This window comes from Mustela nigripes, chromosome 1 (genome assembly GCF_022355385.1).
Source record: "Mustela nigripes isolate SB6536 chromosome 1, MUSNIG.SB6536, whole genome shotgun sequence".
NCBI lineage: Eukaryota > Metazoa > Chordata > Mammalia > Carnivora > Mustelidae > Mustela > Mustela nigripes.
In genome coordinates, this window is record NC_081557.1 from 200,463 (window position 1) to 223,381 (window position 22,919).

General features: G+C 61.0%; 1 protein-coding gene across 1 annotated transcript; it reads right to left on the minus strand.

Annotated features, from left to right (window-relative positions):
- Nucleotides 1-3: 3 nt before the first annotated feature.
- ANO9 (anoctamin 9) lies at nucleotides 4-16,753 on the minus strand. Its single transcript, XM_059397565.1, has 24 exons — nucleotides 16,666-16,753; nucleotides 10,284-10,358; nucleotides 10,073-10,198; nucleotides 9,725-9,870; nucleotides 8,475-8,521; nucleotides 8,293-8,351; nucleotides 8,142-8,212; nucleotides 7,832-7,966; nucleotides 7,481-7,577; nucleotides 7,283-7,343; nucleotides 7,092-7,174; nucleotides 6,903-7,007; nucleotides 6,653-6,814; nucleotides 6,524-6,560; nucleotides 6,205-6,316; nucleotides 3,238-3,295; nucleotides 3,031-3,128; nucleotides 2,777-2,916; nucleotides 2,488-2,640; nucleotides 1,590-1,737; nucleotides 955-1,056; nucleotides 788-881; nucleotides 556-668; nucleotides 4-449 (listed from the first exon to the last, which is right to left on the minus strand). Exons 1-24 carry the CDS (start codon nucleotides 16,669-16,671, stop codon nucleotides 422-424), a joined length of 2,256 nt encoding a protein of 751 aa, XP_059253548.1. The 5' UTR covers nucleotides 16,672-16,753; the 3' UTR covers nucleotides 4-421.
- Nucleotides 16,754-22,919: the final 6,166 nt, after the last annotated feature.

A 22,919-nucleotide genomic window follows, 5' to 3' on the forward strand; every position in this document is an offset into this window, starting at 1 on the left:
GAATCAACAGAAAAAGGGTTCATTTTACTCTAGAACGTTCTGTAGACAGAGGGGAGCCAGAGAGGTGGGGTCAGGGCCCCCTGGCCGGCCAGGAGGGTGGTGGGGCAGGACCTGAGTCCCACAAGTCAGAGGGAGGCTCAGAAAACGGGGCAGGTTTCCCTGTGTTGTGGCCTTTGAGAGACACACCCCCACCCCAGTTCTGTGGGTGGCAGGGGTCAGTTCGAGCTCAAGACAGGGCTGTCCCAAGTCTGAAGTCCTACCAGACGGATCCAGCCTGCTGCTCACACACACACTGGCCCTCCAAGACCCCACATAGACACAGACTTGCCCACGTGGACACCGGCCTCCCGGGACCCTGACATATGGCGGGAGCGGGGCGGCAGCAGGAGGCACTGGCATCTCCCAACGGGCTCTGGCTCTCCTACACTTCTGTGCTCCTGGGGCTGGAGCTGCAGGCAGGAAGGACATATTGGGGGTCGGGGCCAAGGCCCTCCCTCCAGCTCCCCCCTCCCCCGCACCCCAGCCTGCCTCCCTCCGTCGGATCTGCTTCCGCACCGCATTTTCTCCCGGAGCATCTGGTACTTCTCCTCCAGGACCTTGTTCTTTACGGACTGAGGGACATCAGGCACGAACCAGGCCGCAATGAGCTTGATGCACAAGGCCACGTGCTGGGGGAGCAGGGCACAAGGGCTGGCTGGAGAGGTCAGGACCCACCTAGCAGGGGCTTCGGGGTGTGGCTAGAGAGAGCTGCCCCGCCCCCCGCCCCCCTTCCCTGGGGCTGGCCCACCTCAAAGAGGATCAGGAAGACCAGACGGATGGCCAGGAGGACCCAGAACTGCTCCGATAGGCTGTAGTCCTGAGCATTGCGGTAGTCCCGGTACCTGGGGTGGGGAAGTCACGGAGGTCAGGGGCCCGGAGATCTGAGGATGCCCGTGGTGGAGGGGGGATCCAAACCTGCACTGGGTCACATTCTCCGAGCCTTCTGTCTGGATGGGGTCCTGGAAGTCCTTGGTGTAGAACACAGACAGGCTGTGGTTGACGTAGCCTGTGAGGCAGCTGGGGGAAGGGAGAGCAGGGGCCGGTGAGGGCCGCGGTGTGGCCCCTTCAGGCTCCCAGGGTGGTGCGTAGCACAGAAGCAAGAAGGCCAGGAAGGGAAGGGGCTCAGGGTGCCCGCGCCGGCCTTCCCCACAGGGGTTTCAGGGAGCCGTCCAGGGGAGAGGCCTGGAAACCCGTCCGCAGCTACAGCTGACCGTTGGAGGGCTGGAGGCGCCAGGTAAGGAAACTCTTCCGTCCTCTCCTGGGGAGCAGCCCCAAGGGTCTGCCTTTGGGAGGGAGTCACTCTGGTGGGGTCTGCTCAGGAAACTGCTGGTTCTGGGACCTTCCTCCCGCCACCGGGGTCCCCCCACCCCAGCGGTCTGCAGGCTGGTGTAGGGGGCAGGGCCACCCCCACACTCCGACTCGTGACTACCGCAGACCCTCCTGGCAGCATCAAGCCCTTCCCCCGGGGTCCCCCAGGGCTGAGCTGCAGTTTTCCAGGGGTTTTCCCAGGGGTCTCCAGACAGTCTGAGGCTCCCCCAGAGCCCCCTTACTCGACAGCAGGCTGGGCCCCCGTTCGGCACGGGCCGTAGTGGTACTTGTACACCACTCGGGGGATGAACTCGGACGTGAAGGCGATGACCATCCCGTTGGCGATGACAGCCAGCACGCCGATGGTCTCCAGCACCTGCAGCCAGGTCCCTGGGCCACACGAGCCGGGTGAGGCATCTGGCCGGTCAAGCCCTGACTCACCGGCACCAGCCGCCTCACCTCCAGCCCCCTGCCCAGGCTGCTCGGGGGGAGCCTCGGTGCTTGGGGGGACCTGCTCACCTCTGCCTGTGCCATTGCTCATGGCCGCCGTCGGCAGCCTCTGCAGAAGCAGACGCAGACCAGGAGGGGCTCAGGTCTCCCCTGACCCCCATCTTCTGCCTAAAGCCCTCAGCTGCCCCCAAGCTTGCTCCACTCCGGGGTCAGAACCCCTTAACCTGGGACTAAGACTGGGGCCTCCCTCCTACTCCCACTTATCTCTCCCTCTGCCCATAGCCAGCACCCCACCCCTCTGCCCTTCCCTGACACCTGGCCATCTAAGAGAGGACAGTCTGGGTGACAGAGGCCACATCATCGTCCTGCTCTCAGTCCCTGCCCCCAGCTGCTGGACCCCTCCCTCCTCCAGCTCCCTGCTCTCAGAGCCCAGCTCTTCTGCCTGGGCCCCAAGGGGCCGCCGTTCGTTCAGCCGGCTCCCGCAAGGTGCACGCCAGCTCCTCTTTGGAGCACAGCCCCCTCAGGCCGACTCCCAGCCTAGAGAAGGGCTGGGGGCTGTCTGGGGAGTGAGGGGGCTTGTCTCGGAGAGATCATTTCAAGGGAACCAGCATGATCTGGTCCCAGCAGCCCTCGCCGCCCCATCCCCAGCCAGAGGGCCTGTGCCCCTCGACACCCAGTCGGGCCCCTGACCGATGTCTTTGGCCTTGCGGGGCACCAGGCGCCGCTGCAGCCTGACCATCTTGATGGCATCCAGGCGGATCTCCACGAGGTTGCTGAAGAGCGCGAGCAGCGGGGCGAGCGGGAAGGCGGCCACGAAGATGGTGGTGAAGCCGTACTGGATCACTGGGGGGTGAGGCTGGCGGTCACTGTGCTCTCGGGGCACGCCCCGCACCCGACTGCCCGCCCCCGCCCACCAGGCCCCCAGGACCTGCCCCGCAACTGGCTGCTGATGGGCCCGAGCCCCAGCCACCCTGCGTACTCATCTCCATGAACTCATCGAAGAGGCTGAAGGTGCCAACTGGGTTCAGGAGGTAGTTGCGCCGCAGGCCCCTGAGCTCGGGCTCCCTGGACGCACGGCCCAGCCTGAACCGCGTGAGGCGCCACTTGTGGGCCAGCCACCTAAGGGGCGATGAGAAAGAGTGGGGAACAGGGCGGGGAGCTGCGGGTGGACGGCCTGCGCGCGTGAGGGCTCCCGGGGGTGAGGCACCGGGACAGCCCTGGGGAGGTCCTCACGGGCTCAGGTACTCCACACAGTTGCTGAGTGTCTGCTTCAGGCCCATGATGATGGCCATCTGCAGGAACAGGTCCATCATGCAGCCACTGAGATGGCACTGTGGGGGCAGGGCTGGCGGTCAGGCGCGGGAGGCAGGGCTGCGGGACAGGGTGGCTTGTGGGGAGGAAGGAGCGCGGCAAAACGGCCAGGTGTCCAGGGAGACTGACCTCCTCCAGCTTCCACAGCCCCGCGAGGCGCACAGACTTCCCGGGGTGACCGTTGATCCTAGGAAGGATGGTTAGGCTGGAGGAGGGGCATGGGACCGGCTTCAGACTGGGTGAGTGGAGCAGAAGAGAAGGGGAGCGGGGCAGTAGAGGGACCAGGGGAGGGAAGGGAAGCGTGCCTCACTGCGGGCACAGAGGCTGCGTCCTGGAAGCTCTGCCCATACCCAGACGCGCCCCTGCACAGGCACTCACACATGGGCACAGGTGAAAGCCAGCTGTCCACAGGCTCAGACAGGTTCCAGACAAGGCCTGTCGGGAGTGGCCTTAGTTTCTCCCCACTGAAACTATGCACTTAGTTTAAAATCACCTGCTTTCCATTACATGATAAAAAATACAAACTATATTAAACCAGAAGTCAGGCTTGTGGTCGATGGTCGGGAAGACAGGCTCACTTCTAGGGGCTTGGACCACTGCAGAGTCAGATTGCAGGGTTGGGCCAGGGGGCCCCGGGATCCCGCACTGTCCCTTCCCCAGCTGAGCTCCCACCGACAGTGACAAGTGTCCTTCTGTCTCCAGGCAAGAGTCGAGGGACTGACAGAGCAAGAGGTCCTCACTGGAGAGATGTGGCCCAAAGCAAAGCCACTGGCACACGCCTTTCTCAATTACAGACAAGTGACATCTAGGGAAAGTCTTTAACACCAAAATCAGAGACCAAGTAAAGAAAGTGCATGATTCTACCCCCCACCCAAAAAAAAGAGCATAAAAGGAGCTTGGAAGAAACAGAAGTGATACCAGAATAAAAGTTAAAAATGAGGCAAGATCCTCAGAGAAGACAAGCCGTGGCGTCCCGGTGCCACGAAGCGGATGCCGTGGAGGAACCATGCCAAGTGGCCCTGGAAGGAAAAGCATAGAAGCGTGACAGTCAAAGGGCTGGAAAACAGAGTCGAGAAAAACTCCCAGAATCTGGAACAAAAATGGGAGGGAAAAAAAGCAAAGAAATCTAGATGGTCAATGCAGAAGGTCCGGTCTGCAAACAGAATTCTAGAAAGGGGAGCAGAGGAAACCGAAGACACTAGCTGGGTGAGAATCGCTCGGAACTGAGGGACCCAAGGCTCCAGGCCCAGCAAGTGCTGGGAGTTTCTTTCCACGTCACTGATACTGAGTCCACACGGCAGGCCCGCCACAGGCACTAACTCAGCGACATCAAGCCCCTGTGCCCTCTGCGGCAGAGACAGGGAGCAAACATGCGCATGGGGCCAGAGGGGACTTGGGGAGCCTGGGGGACCCGGGTTCTGGGCTGGACGGTGGAGCTGCCAGTGGAGGAGGGAGACTGAGGACAAGCCTGTGGGCACGGTAAGGTTGGGGTGCCCACAGGGCATCTGAGGGGAGCTGAGAGGCAGCTGGACCTGGGAGTCTGGACTCCAGGGAGAGGTCTGCAGACAGGGGTGCGGGCCTCACTGGTGGGTCTAGATGGTGTTGGAGACGGCGCCTGCAGTCCTGGAAACAGATAGCAGCGCATTGCGACATTTAGAGGTCGGGAGAAGAAGAGAAGCCGGCGTCTGGGGAGGCTTGAGCAGGATCCAGGAGGGGGAAAGGAAGAGCAGGGAGCACGGGCCGTGGGGCGTGGTGGGGAGAACATTCCTTGAAAGGAATGGGACAGGATGCCCGTGTGGAGGTGGAGAGAATCCCGAACCAAGATAGGTGCTGAGGAGGCAGAGGGAGAGAACTGCTCCAGCAAGCCCAGGGGAAAAGACCCACCCAGACACCCCGCTGAGGCGCTTCAGAGGACGGCCTCCCTGAGATTAGAGTCGGAAGACATCTCCCTCCAGCACGGGCTCCATCAGGCCCTCCGTAAGAGCAGCCACTTCCCTCCGTACCCCTCCTCAGGAAGCGCCTGGAAAACCGGGGGTCTCCTGCACGGTGGAGAGCCAAAGGCTCCCAGGACGCACAGGTGTGCACAGCCCCAAGGGGAGGGGCGGTCACCTAGAGGGCGTCTCCAAGGACAGCCGGGGTCTGGGGACTGCCTCATGCCTTTGATCATGCTTGGAGAACTTGGGCTTTTTAAAGGTTCCGCTGGAGTTTAAAATTCATTGGCAATATGCGTATGTCTTTTGCAATTTAAGCAAATACACAGAAAGAACAAATGGAGCAATTATTTTCTTCAGAACCAAATTCAATGTGTTAAACCAAAAAAATGTTCTTTTCACTTCTAAGACAGAGCAGGGTAAGTCCCTGTGAGCAGCTTTACAAGGCCCAGCGTCGGAAATCAGCCAGATGTCTATCAACTGAATGGATAAATCCCAGCGAGTCCCGCAACCAAGGCTCATGCTGTGGTTTTTTAAAAATGAGGACTTGGGCACCTGGGGGACTCAGTCACTAAGCGTCTGCCTTTGGCTCAGGTCATGGTCCCAGGATCCTGGGATCGAGCCCCATGTTGAGCCCTGCTTTGGGCTCCCTGCTCAGCGGGAAGCCTGCTTCTTCCCTCTCCTGCTCCCCCTGCTTGTGTTTCCTCTCTCTGTGTGTCTCTCTATGTCAAATAAAGAAATAAAATCTCAAAAAAAAAAAAAAAAGAAAGAAAGAAAGAAAGAAAACGAAGCCTCACCCCCATGCATATGTGGGCCCTGCCCATAGTACGTTTCAGCACCATGAGAGGATAAAATTATGTTCAGGACAAAACCCTGTATGTCAACAGGTGTGTGTGTGTCCTTGGATGTGTGAAAAATTCTGGGAAGACCCAGACAGCGGTTATGGGGTCACCATATGGGGTCACAGCTGTTATGGGACCATAACAGCGGTTATGGGGTCACCTCCGGGGACGGGGAGTAGAGAGTTGGCGTCCTGTGGGATCCCCACACGTGTTTATACTGGGTGTCTGCTTGCTCCGAGCATGAGTTTGAGAATGAAGGCGAGCAGGTGTCCCCACGTTAAAGGGAGCACTAGACCGCGCGAGGTGGAGGGAGGCCGCCTCACCTGCCCAGGATGAAGGCGACGTAGACGAGGGACGAGAAGTGAGCGAAGAACTGGAGCGTGAAGAACTTGATTGTGAACTTGCTCTCGCGCTCGGAGAAGGTCCTGGGCTGCTCTAGAATGAGACGTGGGCTGTCCCTCACCCATCCCTGACCTGTCCCTCTCCTGACAACTCAGGGACACCTGCAACCCTCACCTGTCTGCCGGGTGGGAGAGGCAGTAGAGCAGCAGGAAGGGCTCCCTCCCCTGTCTGGAGATCCAGGACGCCAGCCCTGAACCCTCCTGTCCCTTTATGCCCACCCCCCCAGGTCCTTCCTCTCACCAAAGTCACAAAGCTTGAGGGCCACATACTTGTTGATCTGCAGGACAACCAGAAAACAGAAAACAGAGGGCTTACTTTGGGCCTCAGGGGAGGCCCTCCCCCACACCCCCTCTATCCCCACCCAGTCACCTTGGTCATGATGAGGATGACTACATAATGGACCAGGGCACCGGTCACCACCACGGCTGTGGTCACCTGCTCTTCTTGGAAGAGCAAGGCGGAGTTGAAGAGGGCAGCAGCCAGCACACGGTAGACCACCAGGAGGTGGGCCATGCCGATCATGAGGCAGATCTGTGGAGGGCCAGCCAGGACAGGGTTCCTCAGGACGGCTGTCCCCTGGCCCTGGTCTCCAGCCCCACTCGGGGTTCTCGGGGAGTACCATGAACAGAGACAGGACGAGGATGACCAAGCTTCTCAGGTAGGAGTGCTGGTGTGGCCGCAGCTCGTAATCAGGGCAGTTAATGAACTCAAGCGCCATTTCCTCCTGCGGAGGGCATGGACACACCTCAGAGGCGGGGACACCTGCACCCCGCGGGAGACAGGCCCCTGGATCACCCCGCCGCCTCACCTGGTCCTCGTCCCACCCATACAGGTCCCAGTGCAAGACCACTCGGGCGCGCTGCCGCTTCCAGATCTCCAGGAACACCGTGGCTGCAGACGGGACCAAGAGGTGACACCACGTGTTCCTGCGGCTGGCGTCATGGGCGCAAGGGGCAGGATGGCCCCGGAGCCCAGGCTGCCCCCCAAGCGCCGACTCACCCCACAGAGCCATAAAGATAGCAAAGACCACGGTGCCCTCGTTGTCGAAGAGGTGCGTGAGCTGCGGAGAGGGGCGCACCTATCGCGGCCGGCCCTGCCCCGAGCAGGGAAGGGGGAGCCCAGCTCTGCAGGGGCAGACCCTCAGCTTCCCCTCCTCCAGGAAGACAGGCTGCAGCCGAGCCCCCGGGGGCGGCAAACCTTGGCAAAGGTGCAGGTGTCCGAGAGCTGCTGGTACCTACGGCTGTGGTCGCCCCGAGGGCACAGGAGGACGTCGTGGGCCTCACAGATCTCCTTGCTGAGGGGCCAAGGACCGGGCTGGGGGCGGCTCTCCCCAGACCGCCCCGCCCCCGCCCGCTCCGGCGACACCAGGCCGCCCCCGTCGCCCCCGGCCACGCCCCGGCCGCCCGGGCCACGCCCTCGTCCGCCCCGGCCTCGCCCCGCCCGCTCGGGCCGCTCTGACCACACCCGCCCGCCCCGGCCACGCCCCGGCCACGCCCTCGTCCGCCCCCGCCGGCTCGGGCCACGCCCCTGCCACGCCCCCATCCCCACCTGATCTGGCTGGCATTGAACAGCGAGAAGCCGCTCAGGAAGACGATGAGGCCCACCAGCGCAGCGGGCACCAGCATGTAGGTGTACCAGCCGAGCCAGGCGAAGTACAGGGCCACCTTCTCGCCGAAGTAGTCCCTGGGGGCACAGCTGCCCTGTCAGGGCCAGCCCCACCCGGGTGCCTCGCCGGCCAGTGCCCACTTGGGGTGTGCCACGGGTGGGGGCGAGGGGTGCACAGCATCTGTGTGTCTGGCCGAGGAGCACAGACACATCTGTTTGCAGCGGGCGCGGGCGATTTGGGGGGCATTTTCACCTGATGTCATCAATGGGCTGGCAGCGGACCATGTTTCTCCACTGGGCCCAATTCTTCAGGCCTTCCTCCCCCTGAGCACCACGGACAGACAGTGAGATCTTCCCGTCCCTGTCCGGCCCTCCTGCCCTCTCCAGGCAGGGCCACCCCTCACCTTGTGCAGGGCGAATCTGGTCTCAAAGACACCACTCTTCACCAAATCCTCTAACGTGTCTGGTGGTCACAGGGAGTCGGGTCAGAGGGGAGCAGAGGTGAGGGGGAGCCCTGCCCTGCTCTCCCCATGTCAACACCCCTTCGGGGGGCCGCTGCACAGGCCACCTTCCATCCTGTCCTTACCACCAGCGGCCGTCTTGCTGTTTAGTACAAAGTTGACAATGCGGATTCTGGAACACAAGAGCTGGTTCAGGTTGACTCTGCCTGACCTGGGTGGACCCCACCTTCCATCTGGCCAGGTCCCAGGCCCCTCTGTGTCCTTGTGGAGCCCCCAGCCTGCCTGTCTTGACTGCCTGACCAGAGCCCAGAATCTAGGACTCACCAGGGAGCTCTTCCCCTGACTCCCTTGAGTCCTCCTGTGGCCCAGCTGCCCCATGACTCCATGATGGGGCTCGCTTGGGGGTAGGCCCTCCCCTCGCAGTGCTGGGTCCTGCACCATCCCCTCCCGGATACTAGGTCTAGACCCCCCCCACCTCCTATCCCACCCCCCACCTGGAGGCCCCAAACAGCCAGAACACACCCTAGGCCTTTAAATGAACAAGTCCTCACAGCCTGTGAGCCAGTTTGCCTATGGGGAGACGGAGGCTCAGACAGGCTGAGAACCTGCCCAAGCCCACAGAGCCAGGAAGTGCGACAGCCAGACATTTGGCTGCAAGGCTACAGTCCTCCAGAACGTCTTCCTGTGAGACACGGTCCCTCTAATGTCCCAGGGCACTCCCCCAGCCTGCTCCTCCAGCCCCCACCAAGGTGCCTCTACACCACCAACCGCTCGCACCTCCCAAAGACCAGCCAGTTCTGCATTCGCAGGAGCCCTCTGCCCCCATATCCGAATTCCAGGAGCGTTCTTGGCCAGTCTGCAACTGACCAGGCCCCAGCTTAGCTCAGAGGGGCCTGGGCAGAGGGGAGGCAGGTGACAGAGGAGGGATGGGGGGAGGGTGGGCGGGGCGGGGCAGGAAGCTAGACCATCAGTGGGGAGAAGGAGGTGCTTGGAGAGGAGAGGCGTGGGTGTGTGGGAGGCAGGGGACAGATGTCTGTGGAGGGACATTTGGTCTAGAGGGGGGAGGTCCGGACCCACATTCCAGGTCTTGGGGAGATGACAGGACAAAGCAAGGAGGGACAGCCAGGAGATCCTCCTGGCCTGTCCAAACCCTGCCCACCCTTCAGGGAACGTGGTCACATGCACCCTGCAGAACACTCCATGAAGCGAGAACTGTCTTTATCCCGTATCACAGACAGACATGGACACTGGGGCACAGAGCTCTGTCCCTGGGACCTCTGACCTAATACCGTGCCTGCAAGCCTGACTGGACCAGAAACACGGGGGGGGGGCGGTTAGCGGTCCTCCTGGCCCCAGTTCTTGCCCAGCCTCTCACCTGGTGGTGGCTGGGACAGAGGTGGGCCTAGTGGGCTGCACTCTGGCGGCAGGACCCTCGGGCTCCATGAGGAGAGTGTGGTACAGGTCAAAGATCCTGCTGTCTGCTCGGATCCCATAGAACACCTTCTCACGGTCCTCCAGCATCTGGGGTGGGAGCGAGCTCGGGGGCCTCCTCTCCACTTCGGAAGCACCCCCTTGGTGCACGGCCACTGGCCTGTCCCTTCTACTTCGGGCACAAGGCCACAGCCATTGTTCCCAGACCCCTCCCCAGGACACACCTGTCCCTTATGACCCCAGCGGCTCTGGCCCCCTGCTCCACACCAAGGCATGCCCTCCGCCAGCCCACCTTATAATGGAAGCCCTTTTTCTCGAGCTCCTCCAGGAAGTGCTGCTGCCGCTGGACCTGCCCGGCATTTCTCTGGGTGCAGCGGTCAGCCACAAGGACGTAATCCCACCACTCAGGGGCCTCAGTCTGGAGGACAAGTGGGGCTGGGGCTGGCACAGGGCACAGGCCAAGGGTGGGGCTGCGTCTGGCTGGGGCCCCGGGGGAGACTCACCTCCCCAGGCCCGATCTCCATCAGCGGGAAGCTGTCGCCTTCAGTCCCAGTCAGGATCCTGACTCTCTCCTCACCCTGGGGGCAGAGGGCAGAGGAGGGCAGGATGGGGCCAGCAGCACAGCACCTCCGGGGCCAGTGCTCCAGCCCCAGGGGGGAAGCGCAAAGCTGGGGAGCAGCACCACAAGGGAACAATGGGTAGTTCCAGGTGGGGCTGGGGCTCGGTGCTAGGACACCTGCTAGGACACCGTGGAGGGCAACGGGCGGGGAGGCCCTGGGTGACTCCCACAAAGGTCTGTTTAGAAACATCAGCAAAGGGGCGCCTGGGTGGCTCAGTGGGTTCAAGCCTCTGCCTTCGGCTCAGGTCATGATCCCAGGGTCCTGGGATCGAGCCCCACATTGAGCGCTCTGATCAGCGGGGAGCCTGCTTCCCCCTGCCCCGGCCTGCCTCTCTACTTGTGATTTCTCTCTCTCTCTCTATCTCTCTCTATCTCTCTCTCTCTCTCTCTCTGTGTCAAATAAATAAATAAATCTTAAAAAAAAAAAAGAAAGAAAGAAACATCAGCAAAGAGCTCTTGAAACCCTTGAGGAGAGACAAGCGGCAAACAGCATCACCGAAGAGGAACGTGAGAGAGCAGGGCTGCAGGTCAGGGCCGGAGCCGCCACCTTCTGCCCTCGCGGCCACAGGCACGTCAGTGGCCTGACAGCGTCGAAGTCAACAGACTCCCCATCATGCACGAATTGGAGAAATCCTAGACCACCCGGCCCGGCCCATCCGGCCCCAAACACAAGGAAAAGGATACTCACAGGAGCTTATTTCATATAAAAATCATGCAAATAGTTGTCTTGACTTACTTCGCTAAGCATGACACTATCCTATGATCTCTGATATGAGGAAGTGGAGATGCAACATGGGGGCGAAGGGGGTAGGAGAAGAGTCAATGAAACAAGATGGGATTGGGAGGGAGACAAACCATAAGTGACTCTTAATCTCACAAAACAAACTGAGGGTTGCTGGGGGGAGGGGTTTGGGAGAAGGGGGTGGGGTTATGGACATTGGGGAGGGTATGTGCTTTGGTGAGTGCTGTGAAGTGTGTAAACTGGGAGATTCACAGACCTGTACCCCTGGGGGTAAAAATATATGTTTATAAAAAATAAAAAATTAAAGTATTAAAAAAATCATGCAAATAACCCTAATTCCCACCAGCACGTGGGTGGATGAAGGCACCGCCCAGCCCTGCACAGCAGAAAACCATCCAGCAGGAAGGACTGGCAGCCGCCACCCATGGCCCCTGGGGACCCACGGGACATGGGTCTGAGTTTAGGAAAAGGAAGTCCAGGGAGTTAAGTGCTGTAGGTGCACCGGGACAGACAGACAGGTGCTGAGATCAGGGGCAGAGCCTTAACAAGCGGACCGGCTACGCACACAGCCTCCAAGCCTCTCCTCACTGTGCCGCTGTCCGACTCTGGCGCAGCCCTGACGGGTGTCCCGGATCCTGGCCTCTCCTCGCCTCCTCCCTGCAGACCTGCCCTCAGGGACTTCATAACCGGGGCAGAATGTGTGGGCGGGGAGAGAAGCCTAGCGATGGCCCCCGCCCCGGGTGATGAAGGTCCAGGTCTCCGTGATATCATTTAGCTGTGACGCCCTCCCCTGCCACCGATAGGCTGTGACCCGGTAGTATGTAGCCCCCTCCCTAAAACAGAGCCCTTTCTCAGCGGAAAAGGCCTCAGACTCCAGAGTTCCTGGCCACGAACAAGGAAGGACAGAAGGACCGTCGCAGACAGGAGGAGGCTGGGGAGACGGGAAGGTAAGTGCTGTCCGGGATCCTGCACAGACCCAGGCCCAGGGCAAGGACGCCAGTAGCAAAGCTGGGGCCGCCCGAGTCCAGGCGGCCGGGTGGGGCTCTCCGTGCTGACCAGAGCCCCGGGCGATGGGGCTGTGGCGTGAGGGGGCGTGAGGCAGAGGGTTAAGAAAGCCTCCGCTACCTTCCTACACTTCACAGTTGTCCTACAACCACTCAAGTGGGCATAGGGGCAGGGGCCTCGGGCTTCGCCCACTCTTGGCAAGTAGGCAGACAGCAGGCTGTGAGGCTGACCCACAGAGCCCCGGGCCCCATTGTGGGGGCACTGAGCCACTGAGGGGTGGCGGTGCAGGACGTAGGGGACAAGGGAAGATGGTCAGGTCACAAGCTGAAGAGGAGACACCGGCTTCAGAGCCCAGAGCCCAGGCTGCCCACACCGTGTGCCCTCAGGCAGGCCTGCCCGCCCCTCCCCACCTGGTTGCAGGAAGAGCCCCGTGGCCCAGTGCAGCGCAAGGCACGCTGTGTGCACCCATGAGAGGGTCCCCGGCTCACTTCCCAGCTGGCGGCTCTCCCAGGAGGCACAGGGGTCCACAGAGTCCCAGGGCTAGGGTGCGGCTGACAAACTGGGGGGGGCGGGCCCACCAGAGCACCCCGTTTCACGCCTCCTAGGCTGGCAAGTTCTGGCCCTGCCCGCCCCTCTTTGGGCACAGGGCTCCTGCCATGGCCTCCTGCCAGGCCACCACCCCTGCCCCGGGGTGACCCCAATCCTTCTCTTGGCTTGGGAGCTCAGATCAGCTGGTGGCTGGGTCTCCTCTCCACGCTCCCCCCGCCAGGACTTCATCCCGCTGAATCGCCTGGCTACTCCCCCTTCCCTCCACAACCATATTCCACCAAGCTCAAGGCCTGCCTCCTTCAGAAAGCCTCCCTGGACTGCTCCAGCCAGTCTGGCCTGGAGGGCGGCCAGCTAAGAAGCAGGCTGCCCCGTCACACTTCAATTTAAGATACACAGTAAATCCTTCGTAGTATAAGTATGTCCCAACTGTGGCATGGGACACACTTGTACTAAAAAAGAGATTTTTAATGTAAAAATTGAATGTAACTGGGTATCTGGTTTTTATTTGCTTCAAAACCTGCAATGCTAGTCCAACTCCCCAGCCACACCTATAGGCACAGCAACTACTGGCCCCAGGATGGGACCTGGTCTGCCCACTCTCCCTCTGTCCCAAGGGCAGAAGACAGAAAATGGCGACCCATGCCGCCATGGGACGGCAGGCTCTAAGCCCCCCCGTGCCAGGGTCTCCTGAAGATGGGCCTGATACAGACAGCTGTCTGGGCCCCAAGGCCCCTGGCGCTCCCGCATGGCTCATCAATTCTAAAACTCCTGTCAGAGGAGGAGGAGAAACCTGCTGTTCACAGACTTGCAGGACTGGGGGTGTGGGTGGGGGGGGGGGGGGGGGGACCTTGGGCTGAGGTGCCTCTGTCCCCACAGCACGCAAGGGTGTTTGGGTCACCAGTGTCGGGTCCTGTGGCTTGCCTACCATGGGGCTCGGTAAGTGTTGTCCTGGGTAATTGGTGAGTGCCACCGATGGGCAGGAAAGACCTCATGTGCTTGACTTCGGACCTGGAGGAGGCTCTCCCTGTCTCCCTGCCCAGCCCCGAACTGAGCTCCCCCAGCAGAGACGGCAAGGAGAGACCCCGGCATTGGCGTGGGCCTGAGGCTGAAGACCAGGACAACCAGGGGAGAGAGCTGGGAGCACGGGGCGGCGGGGGGGAAAGGCCCAGGGACCCAGGCAGGCGAGGGAGCCTGGGAAGAAGGGCCTCTCCCAGAGCATCCCTCCGAGGCCCGGCAGTGGTGGGGAGGCGGGCGCCACCTGGGTCACAGAAATGAGGCCACTGGGCCTGGTGAGCTGTTGATCCGGAACCCCCCTTTCCCCACCAGAGACACTGCACACCTTTGGAACAGTTACCCAGAGCCTCTGGGGAAGGGCTGGCTTGACCTCCTCTAAGGGTTGGCATGGGATCCGGAGGGTGGAGAGTGATGCCACTGAAGGTATGCGACGGACACTGACCATGGATCTTGGCCACTGCACAGAAGGACCCCTGTGTATACTGGTCAGCCCTCGGCTACGGGCAGGAACGGCCAGGTCACAGCCCCCCACCGCCAACCAGCTCCAGTCCAGCCACCCCTTCTTGGCAGCCGGAGCAGGACCAGGTGCTGAGAATCTGCTCCTCATGTACTCTGGGCTCACCATCCCCGAGATCATCTGCTGCACACAGATCCCCTCTGTGGGCCATGACCACCTCCGCTGTCTCCAGGATCAAGCTGTCCCTCCGTCCATCTGTCCTCTAGGGTGAGAGGCCTTCACAGATGGGGGCCTTGTCCCCACCTCCAGCTAAGGCAACTGCTCAGTGCCCCCTGAAGCAAGGAGTCTGGGGCGCCTGCGTCTCCGTCCCCTAGGCTCTACCTGCAGGGCGCTATGTGCACCCATTAGGCTCCCAGGCCCCCAGGGCAGGGACAGGGGCTGTCCCGACACACCTAGCCTTGGAGACCCCAGCCTTCCCTGCCCTGTGCAGGCCTCAGGCGAGGTCCCGCACAGATGAGGGGTACAGACTGGGTGACCGTCTGGCGGTGTTCTCCCTCTAGTCCTTCCAGAGTCCACCCCCATGCAGGCCACACGCTTAGTGGACCAGAGCCCAGGGCTTAACACAGGCCAGAGTCCCAGGGGGCTCGCCCACTAGTTCCCAATGAGGGGACTTCTGGAGACTGCAGACCTCAGGAGACACTCCCTCCACGACAGCACGAAGGGGCAGAGCTGGGGGAGTCCCACCCCGTCCACTCCTTCCCAGTGTGGGGCTGAAGACACTGCTGAGCAGACGTGACTGTCCCCCAGCTCCCGAGCAGGGGGTCTACACGGAACACACACGTGTGACATTACCCCAGCAGCCAGAGGAGCACACGGAGGCCTCCCCTCACTGCCCGCGGCTCATCTCACCCTGAGGTCACATTGTGACCTCTGGCGGGGCCCCATGAGCCTGCAGTTTCCTCGTCCAGCAGGGGGACCCTCCTGCCCTCTCCAAAGTGTGTGGACCCAGAGCAGCCCACCCGTGCTCCCTCAGCATTCCTGGGAGATGAAAATATGCACGCACAGGACCCGAGGGGCAGCCCGCAGTCAGCGTCCGGGACCCGGTACTCAGGACCTCGCAGAAATTCAGGACTCAGCACCTTCGAGGACTCGGTAGTGAGTAGTCCTGGGGACTCAGCACTCAGCCTTTGAGCTTAGCAGAAGCATAAAGAACAAGAGAGAGTGGCCCGAAGGTGAGGCTGGCGGTTGGCAGGAGCCAGTCATGGAGGCTGCTGGGGCAGCTGGGACACCTAGTCCGCTGGGGGTCAAGGGAGCCGTGGAAGGGAAGGGCGTGCTCAGATCAGCGGGGGCTGGAGGCCCGAGTCCTCCCGGCTGGCTGTTCCTACATCGGCGCAGATGTCCCTTTCTTTTTCCTTCTTTTTTTTTTTTTTTTTTTTTTTAACTTGAGAGAAGGAAGGGGAGAGCGAGCAAGAGATCCCAGCAGAGGGCGGCAGCTCCCCACCAAGCATGGAGCCCAGTGGGGGCTCGATCCCAGGGCCATGAGCTCATGGCCAGAGCTGAAGGCAGGTGCCTAACCTCCTGTGTCACCAGGCGCCCCTGCACATGTCCCTTTCAAAGCTTTGATTCCTTGCCTCAACCAGACCAGGTGCTGCCCCCCTGGCCCAGGCACCCCCAAGTCTGTCCTTTACCTACGCTTGGGACTGGCCGGGAAGGAAGGGGCTGACAGGGCTCAGGCTGAGTGAGGTCTGGCCATAGGCCAACCTGAGCAGCCAGGTGCCCGAGTGGGTCTGGCAGGCTGAGGAGGCGGTGGGCGAAGGTAGAGCGAGAGGCCACCTGCTTGGCCCACACCTGGGAGGGCCCTGGGGAAGCTGAGTGGGAGGCTGGTTTCACTCTCCACCCTGGCACGGGCCTCCTCCCAGAGCCACCCAGGCATTGGCCCCAGCCTGGATGGCTTCTTCCTTGGCAGAGGGGAGAAAGGATGTCTTCCTAGGATGCTTTCTTGCCTGCCTCCCTGGGGGTCCACAGCCTCCTGCTCTGGCCCCCAAATCAGAACCCAACAGCCCCCCAGCCAGCCCCCAACCTCTGCCTGGGGGAGGACTGAGGGAGCAGAGGGCTCAGCTGGCCACCCTGGGCCTTCCCCAACCCTAACTCAGCCCATCCTGGAGGCCAGAGCCCCCTGTCCCTTTGCAGAACAGAGCTGCAAATTCTGGGGAGGGACACGCCCTCCTCATCTCTGTCTCACACAGGCACTGAGGGCCTGGCCTGGGGTCCCCAGTATCCCTGGCTGGACAGGAGGAAAGCTGCCCTCTGTCTTGCTCCAACCCCCAGCCTTCCCGGGGACTCTGTCGGGGCTCTGGCCACCCTCCCCTCAGCCTTGCGGACTGCAGGGAACCCCCACAGGTACTTTCCAGGTAATCCTGGCAGGGCTCCACAGGTGTGGAGCGGGGCAGGGGGGGCGTGGCCTGGCCACAGGTGTGGACCCCCGCACGCTGGACTCACCTGCATGCTGGCCCCGGAGTCTGGCGAGCTCTGGAAACTCGCTAGGGGCTGGCATTCGACTGGAGTGTGGCAGCCAGGCCAAGGGGCGGGAGAGTCCTACCTGACTTCCGCCTGGGACTCACCCCTCCCTCCTTCCTCTCTCCCGCCTCCCGCCTCCCCTCCCCGTCCTACGCCTTGTGAACCTTCTGCAGGCACACCCAGGCTGGAAGAAATACCTCTCCCCTGCTCCCAGGGACCTCCGACGCCTTCCTAGGGACCGAGTCAGGTGGGGACCCTTCCCCACACCTGAGGGCGTTGCCCTCACCTGCGGGAAGGGTTCCCCTGTAAGATGGAGGTAGACTGGCCTCTCCCTCCTGGGGGGAAGCAGCATGGGCAGGGCACACGAGGATGCCCCAGCATCCCCCGCTCCCTGCTCACCTTCATTCTTCCAGACCGCAGGACACACTTGCCCTCCAGAGCGTCTGGCCCTTGCCTCCCCCCTCCCCAAGTTCAGTGTTGATTCCCTTAGAGGAGAAGCTGGGGCGGGCAGGGTTAAGGATGAGAGAGACCCCAGGAAGAAACTCCCACCCTGAGCCGCTGCTTTGTGGACCCCTCTGGGGGAGGAGGGAGCTGGCCCCGGGCTGCAGGGACTCTGTGCTCTAGGCAGCAGCTGGGGAAGGCTCTGGATGCCCCCCGCAGCAAGGTGGGGGGCTCTGGCAGTTGCTCCGAGGCTGAGGACGCAGGGCAGTGGCTCCACAGGACAAGGCATATGGAAACATGGAATGGTATGAGGGGGCACCCCTGACGTCACGGGGGGCAGGGAGCGCCCCCAGGGTCAGGGTCAGCATCCTGCAGCCCATGCAAGCCTGCGGTTCAGACCCAGCAGCAGCACAGATTTGCTCCATGATCATGTGGCCCCACCGCACCCCATGGCTGCCTAGGGGACCCCATGGCAGGCTGTGACAACAGCAGGGACCAGGACTGAACTGAGGTGGCGAAGACAAGAGAGAGAGAGCAGCAGAGAACCTGCGTGACTCTGACGGAGCAAACCTGGACCCACACATTAAGACTGGTGTCATGGCAAGCCCTGGTGGTAGTGGCTTCAACAAGTCCATTTCTATATATTCAGACCTGGCAACATATATATTGCTTCTCCCATAAATGAAGTCTGGGGCGGGCCTGTCCAGGACTGGTGTTAACTTGACTGTTGCTCTGGCACCTGAAACACTTGGTGGCACCACATGGCTCAAAATGGCTGCTCAACCTCCAGGCATCACACCCCCATCCAAGCCAGCAGGAAGAGGCAGGAAGGGCACTCCACCTGGCACGTGGTCCCCATGGTCTCAACTACCCTCATGGAAGCCTGGGAAGTTGGATCACTTTTCCTGTTGAAGAAGGTAGAAGGGTACTAGTGTCACCCCGCTGTCTGCACAGGCTAAAGGGTCTCAGACGACCTACTCAAGTTCAGAAAACCATCAGCAAGGGCTTTTGAGCCAGAGTAATTCGAACTCAAGATCCAGGTTGCCAGCCAGCTCCTGGGCTCCCTGCTTCCTGGTCTCCAACTGCACCGGCTCAGGATGTCTGCGTCTACAGTGGCATCATGTTAAAACAGCCCACTAGTGGGTTTCCCCTGGCCCAGGTACCACCGGGTGTCCCCAAAGCTGTGGGGTCTCCCCGTCTCTGCTCGGCATTCCTGTTTGCATTGCCGCAAAGCACCGCTTCTCAATCCCACTTCCGAGGGCCTGAAGGAAGTCACGTTACGTCCAGACCCTTGCTGCCCCTCCGGCACAGACAGTGTCCCCAGCCTGGCTGAGAGAGCACGGGCCTGGCCCCACAGGAGAATAAGGACAGATCCCATCCAGGCCCATCTGGAGAGAAAACAGAGACGGCCCTTTGGGAAAGCAATTCAGCAAAAAGAATCAGAAGCCTAAAAATTGTTTATGGTTTGGTCCATTAATTCAACTTTTTATAAACTATCCTAAGGGGAAAAAAATAATGAAAATGTGTAAAAATATGTCCTTTGAGGCAAAAATTATCCACCACTTAGATGCTCAGGAACAGAGAGCTGTCTGAGCAAACACGGTATGTCCGTACACGGACTGAGCAGCCGCGAATATGCTCTCGAAGAGTGGTGAGAAGGCGGGGGGCGCCGGGGACTCCGTGGGTGAAGCCTCTGCCTTCGGCTCAGGTCATGGTCTCAGGGTCCTGGGATCGAGCCCCACATCAGGCTTGGCAGGGAGCCTCTTTCTCTGCCTACGTGTGATCTCTCTCTCTCTGTCAAATAAACAAAATCTTTAAAAAATGAAAGTGACAAGAAGACAGGAAAAGGCGTATGCAGTGCTGTTGGGTGAAGAATCACGATCACAGACATCTACACGCTTTGTTGTCTTGACCGAGTTAAAATGCATTAAAATACTAAAGAGTGGATTTGATATTTATGCTCCTATCTGCTTAATGCTGTGAGCTGTTGATGGATGGATTTGCTTTTCTTCCTCCTTTTCCTTCCTCCAAACTTTCTACAACACACACATCACTTTTGTGAACCTAATTATTAAACTTATTTTATGATGATCCTAAAATCTATGGTTATGGACTTAACTTCCCCAGACTTGGTCGTCCTCTCGGCCTTGATCTTAGATGCATCGTCTGAAAGCGCCGCAGTTCAGAGGTCAGCCCCTTGCCCGCAGTGTGCCCTCTCCCCCGGCTGCTGGCAGAGCCGGCCCTGCCTTGTCCTAGGGAGACAACGGGGCCTCCGCGGGCCTGCTGCTCTTCCCCCGTGGACCCTGCACCACTCCCTTTTCCTTCTTCCTCTGAGCTCCCGAGCACCCCGCCCATCTGACACCTTCCCTCCGAGGGCCAAAGTGCAGCAGGCGGCGGGCCCTGTTCCTGCCGTGTCCAAGGCTGCCTCAGACTCCCAACCTGGGGGCTGCTGGCTGCGGGGTGACAAAGCCTCCGGGAGTGCCCCCAGTGAAACCCTGCAGGCAGGAAAAGCAGGAAGGATCGCTGCTTGTCCTCAGCTTGGGAATCTGCCCTCCCAACCCCAGTGGCCTGGGTGTGATGCAGTTTTGGAATGTCGGCGAGACTGGTGGGGTCTGGAGCCAGTTCCGTCTCCAGAGCAAAGTGTGGTCTCACTGAAGCACGGGGGCAGGCCCGGCGGGCGGGAGGCCCTGGCGCCGCTCCCTGATGCCCAGGGTCATGAGGAGCAAGTGATGACACCCTTGGGGCTGGGAGAAGCTGAGGTGAGCGAAGTCCCCGGACGACTGCCGTTGTCACCAGAGACCCGAAATCTCGGGAATGTCCCATTCGGCCTGTCGCGAGAACCTGCCAGCGGGCTGACATTTAATTTTATCCACACTTCCTTCTGCCTTTGTTTCCGACATCAGATGTGGCCCAAAGACACTCAAAGTCTCCCTGACGCCTTTTCTTAGAGGCTCACAGACAGGTCAGCATCCCACGTTCTCTCTGCGCTGGTCCCAGATTTCCCCTGCCCCTCTGGTCTCTCTGGCTGACAGCCCCTGTCCGGGGCGGGGAGCTCCCTGGGCTCAGGGCCCTGCAGCGGAGACCTTCCCAGGCTGAGCCCATGCTGCTGGGGTCAGCCAGATGCTGGCCCTTGCCTGTCACACGAGGGCTTCAGTGTGGGGACCCCAGCCCTGATGTCCTCACCCCAGGGACAGTTCTGTCTCCCGAGTGCTGTCCCCAACACCTCTGGCCCTTAAATTCCCACTGGTTTCTGTTTTCTGTCTTTGGAGCAGAGAGCCGTGGCCCCTAACTCTCCACCGGCCCTGGAAGACCTGCGGGGGCCGAGTTGTCTGGACTCCACCCACCCTGACAGACCCCACAGCAGAAACAAGGGTCATTGTCCCTTCGGAAACCACAGCTTTCTCTGCCGTCCCTCCAAGGACAGTTGAAGAAAGCATGGCTGTCTGTGTTCTCACTGTTGGCCACCATGAGTGTGAGTCCTGCAGGCCAGGTTAGCCTTGGGGCCTGAGGCTGGACTGACCCACGGAAACATCAGCCCAGACCTGCGGCTCTCGGGTGTGCTTACAGGACAAGCTATTCCCGAGGAAGGCCAGAACTGGCCACCTCTACTGCCACCGGTTCCCCGGGGCCCCAGGCACTCCCCTCTGCGGCTGAGGAAGGTCAGAGCCTCTGCACCCTTTCCCAGGCAGAGCAGGTCCCAGGAACCAGGTGATGGACCATGTCCCCAAGCCCTGCAGTGTCCCCTGCCATGCCACGTGTGTCTGGAAGGAGTGGTCGAGACAGGAACTGGCAGAGGCTAGACCATGTTATCAGGCCCCAGGTGCAAAGCCGCAGGTGCAGACTACCTACAGAGTATGGCGGGGCGGGCGGCTGTCAGGAGGGGAGATCCAGGCCCCAGCGGGGCAGGAGCCGAGGGGGGGGGACGTCACTGACCGTCGGTGCCTCAGCGTCTCAGTCTCTCAGCCAGAGATTAAAAATGGACCCAAGGGGCTGTGAAGGTAACAATAGTTAACATTTGTAAAGCGTTGGGAGCTCTCACTGGCATGTGGCCAAAGCTTGGTGGCTATTGTTAACGAACATGTGGCCGACTGCGCACAGGGCAGAGGGCACCCGTGGGATCCGGCCCAGCCCCTGCCTGGTTCCACTCTGGCCCCACTCGTAATGGGCCCGATCCCAGCTCCGCACACACACCACCCCCACTCCCAGGACAGGCTCCTGGGATCTGGCCCTGCCCCTGGCCAGCCCTGTCCTGTTTAGCTTCTGTGCCCGTGAGAGGCGGTGGCCCTCTCCGTGCAGGAAGGGGGTGGCTCCCGGCAAAATTTGGGAGAAACACCCACATCCAGGAAGCAACAGCGGCAGGAATCTGAGTGCCACCAGCTCGGTGGAGAAGAGAGGTCCTGAAGGACGGCTCTGGGCCCCCAGGGCGGGGTGAGGAACTGGCCTAAGGGGCACTTGCTGGACAGAAGGGGTGGACGGGAGTGGGCCTGCTCTGGGCACTTGGGTCCAGCATCACTTCCCCAGACAAAGCGAGTCCCAATGTGTCAGTCAGTGAAGGCCAGTGCAGTGCGGACCACAGTCCTAGTTCAGCCACAGTGCAGCCTCGTGAGCCTAACCTCATCACGCCTCCTGTGGGCTTCAGGATGGAGACCCAGGTACAACCCTGGCTGGGCTCTCCTGCCTCACTTGTCCTCACCTGCACGTGCACTGGACCATGGCCACAGTGAAGCTGGCAACCCAGGCCCACGTTGGTGTGTCAGGGCCTGGGGTGTGGGGTGGGCCCAGGGCCAGGTAGACAGCAGTAGCCAGGCCCTGCAAGGCTGGTTAACCTTAAAAATAAAACTGGGAGCTCTTTTACCAGCAAAATGAGTTTATTTTGGGATGAACAGAGAATTATAAGCTGCGACAAACGAGCTGCAGCAAAGCCACAGCCAAGTCCCCAGAACTGAGGGGAGTAAAAGTCTTAGAGAGGAGGGGTGGTCAGGGGCAGCTGTGGATGAGAAGTCCCCCAGAGCAAACCGGGAGCCGCAAGTCTGTGGCTTCCCCTTGGCGGGCCTACTGCCTGGCTTAGGAGGCATTCTCGTCTCCTCCTGCAGGGACTGTAGTGTCCTCCTACAAGGTGTGTCTCTTTCTGCCAGCTTGGCCGTTGACAGCTGGGGCCGGCCCGAGTGCTCTGCCTGCTGACTCCGCTCTGTACAAAGTCTCCTTGGTATCATTACCCACATAGGATGACTGTTTGTGTTAGGGGTGCAAGTCTGTGCATCGTCCGTCTTACACGACTCCCAGCACTCACCGTAGCACATGCCTTCCCCAGTGTCCACCCCCAGCCTCCCTGTCCCTGCCCCCAGCATCCAGCAGCCCTCAGTTTGTTCCCCGACGTGAGAGTCTTGCTCTCTGGTTGCGGCTTGTTTCATGTTTCCCTCCCTTCCTCGACGTTCCTGCCTGGTTTCTCGAATTCCTCATACCAGGGAGGTCGGACGATCGTCTTTCTCCGACTGACTTCTTTTGCTCCGCGTGATGCCCTCTAGCCCACGCGCGGCGCTGCGGACGGCAGGATCACTTCTTCCGACGGCCGCGTCCTATTCCGCGGTGCGCAGGGACCACGTGTTCCCCGTCCGTCCGTCTGCGGGGGGGACATCCGGGCCCTCCCCGTCCGCCCGTCTGCGGGTGGACATCCGGGCCCTCCCCGTCCGCCCGTCTGCGGGGGGACATCCGGGCCCTCCCCGGAGTCCGTCTGCGGGTGGACATCCAGGCCCTCCCCGTCCGCCCGTCTGCGGGGGGACATCCGGGCCCTCCCC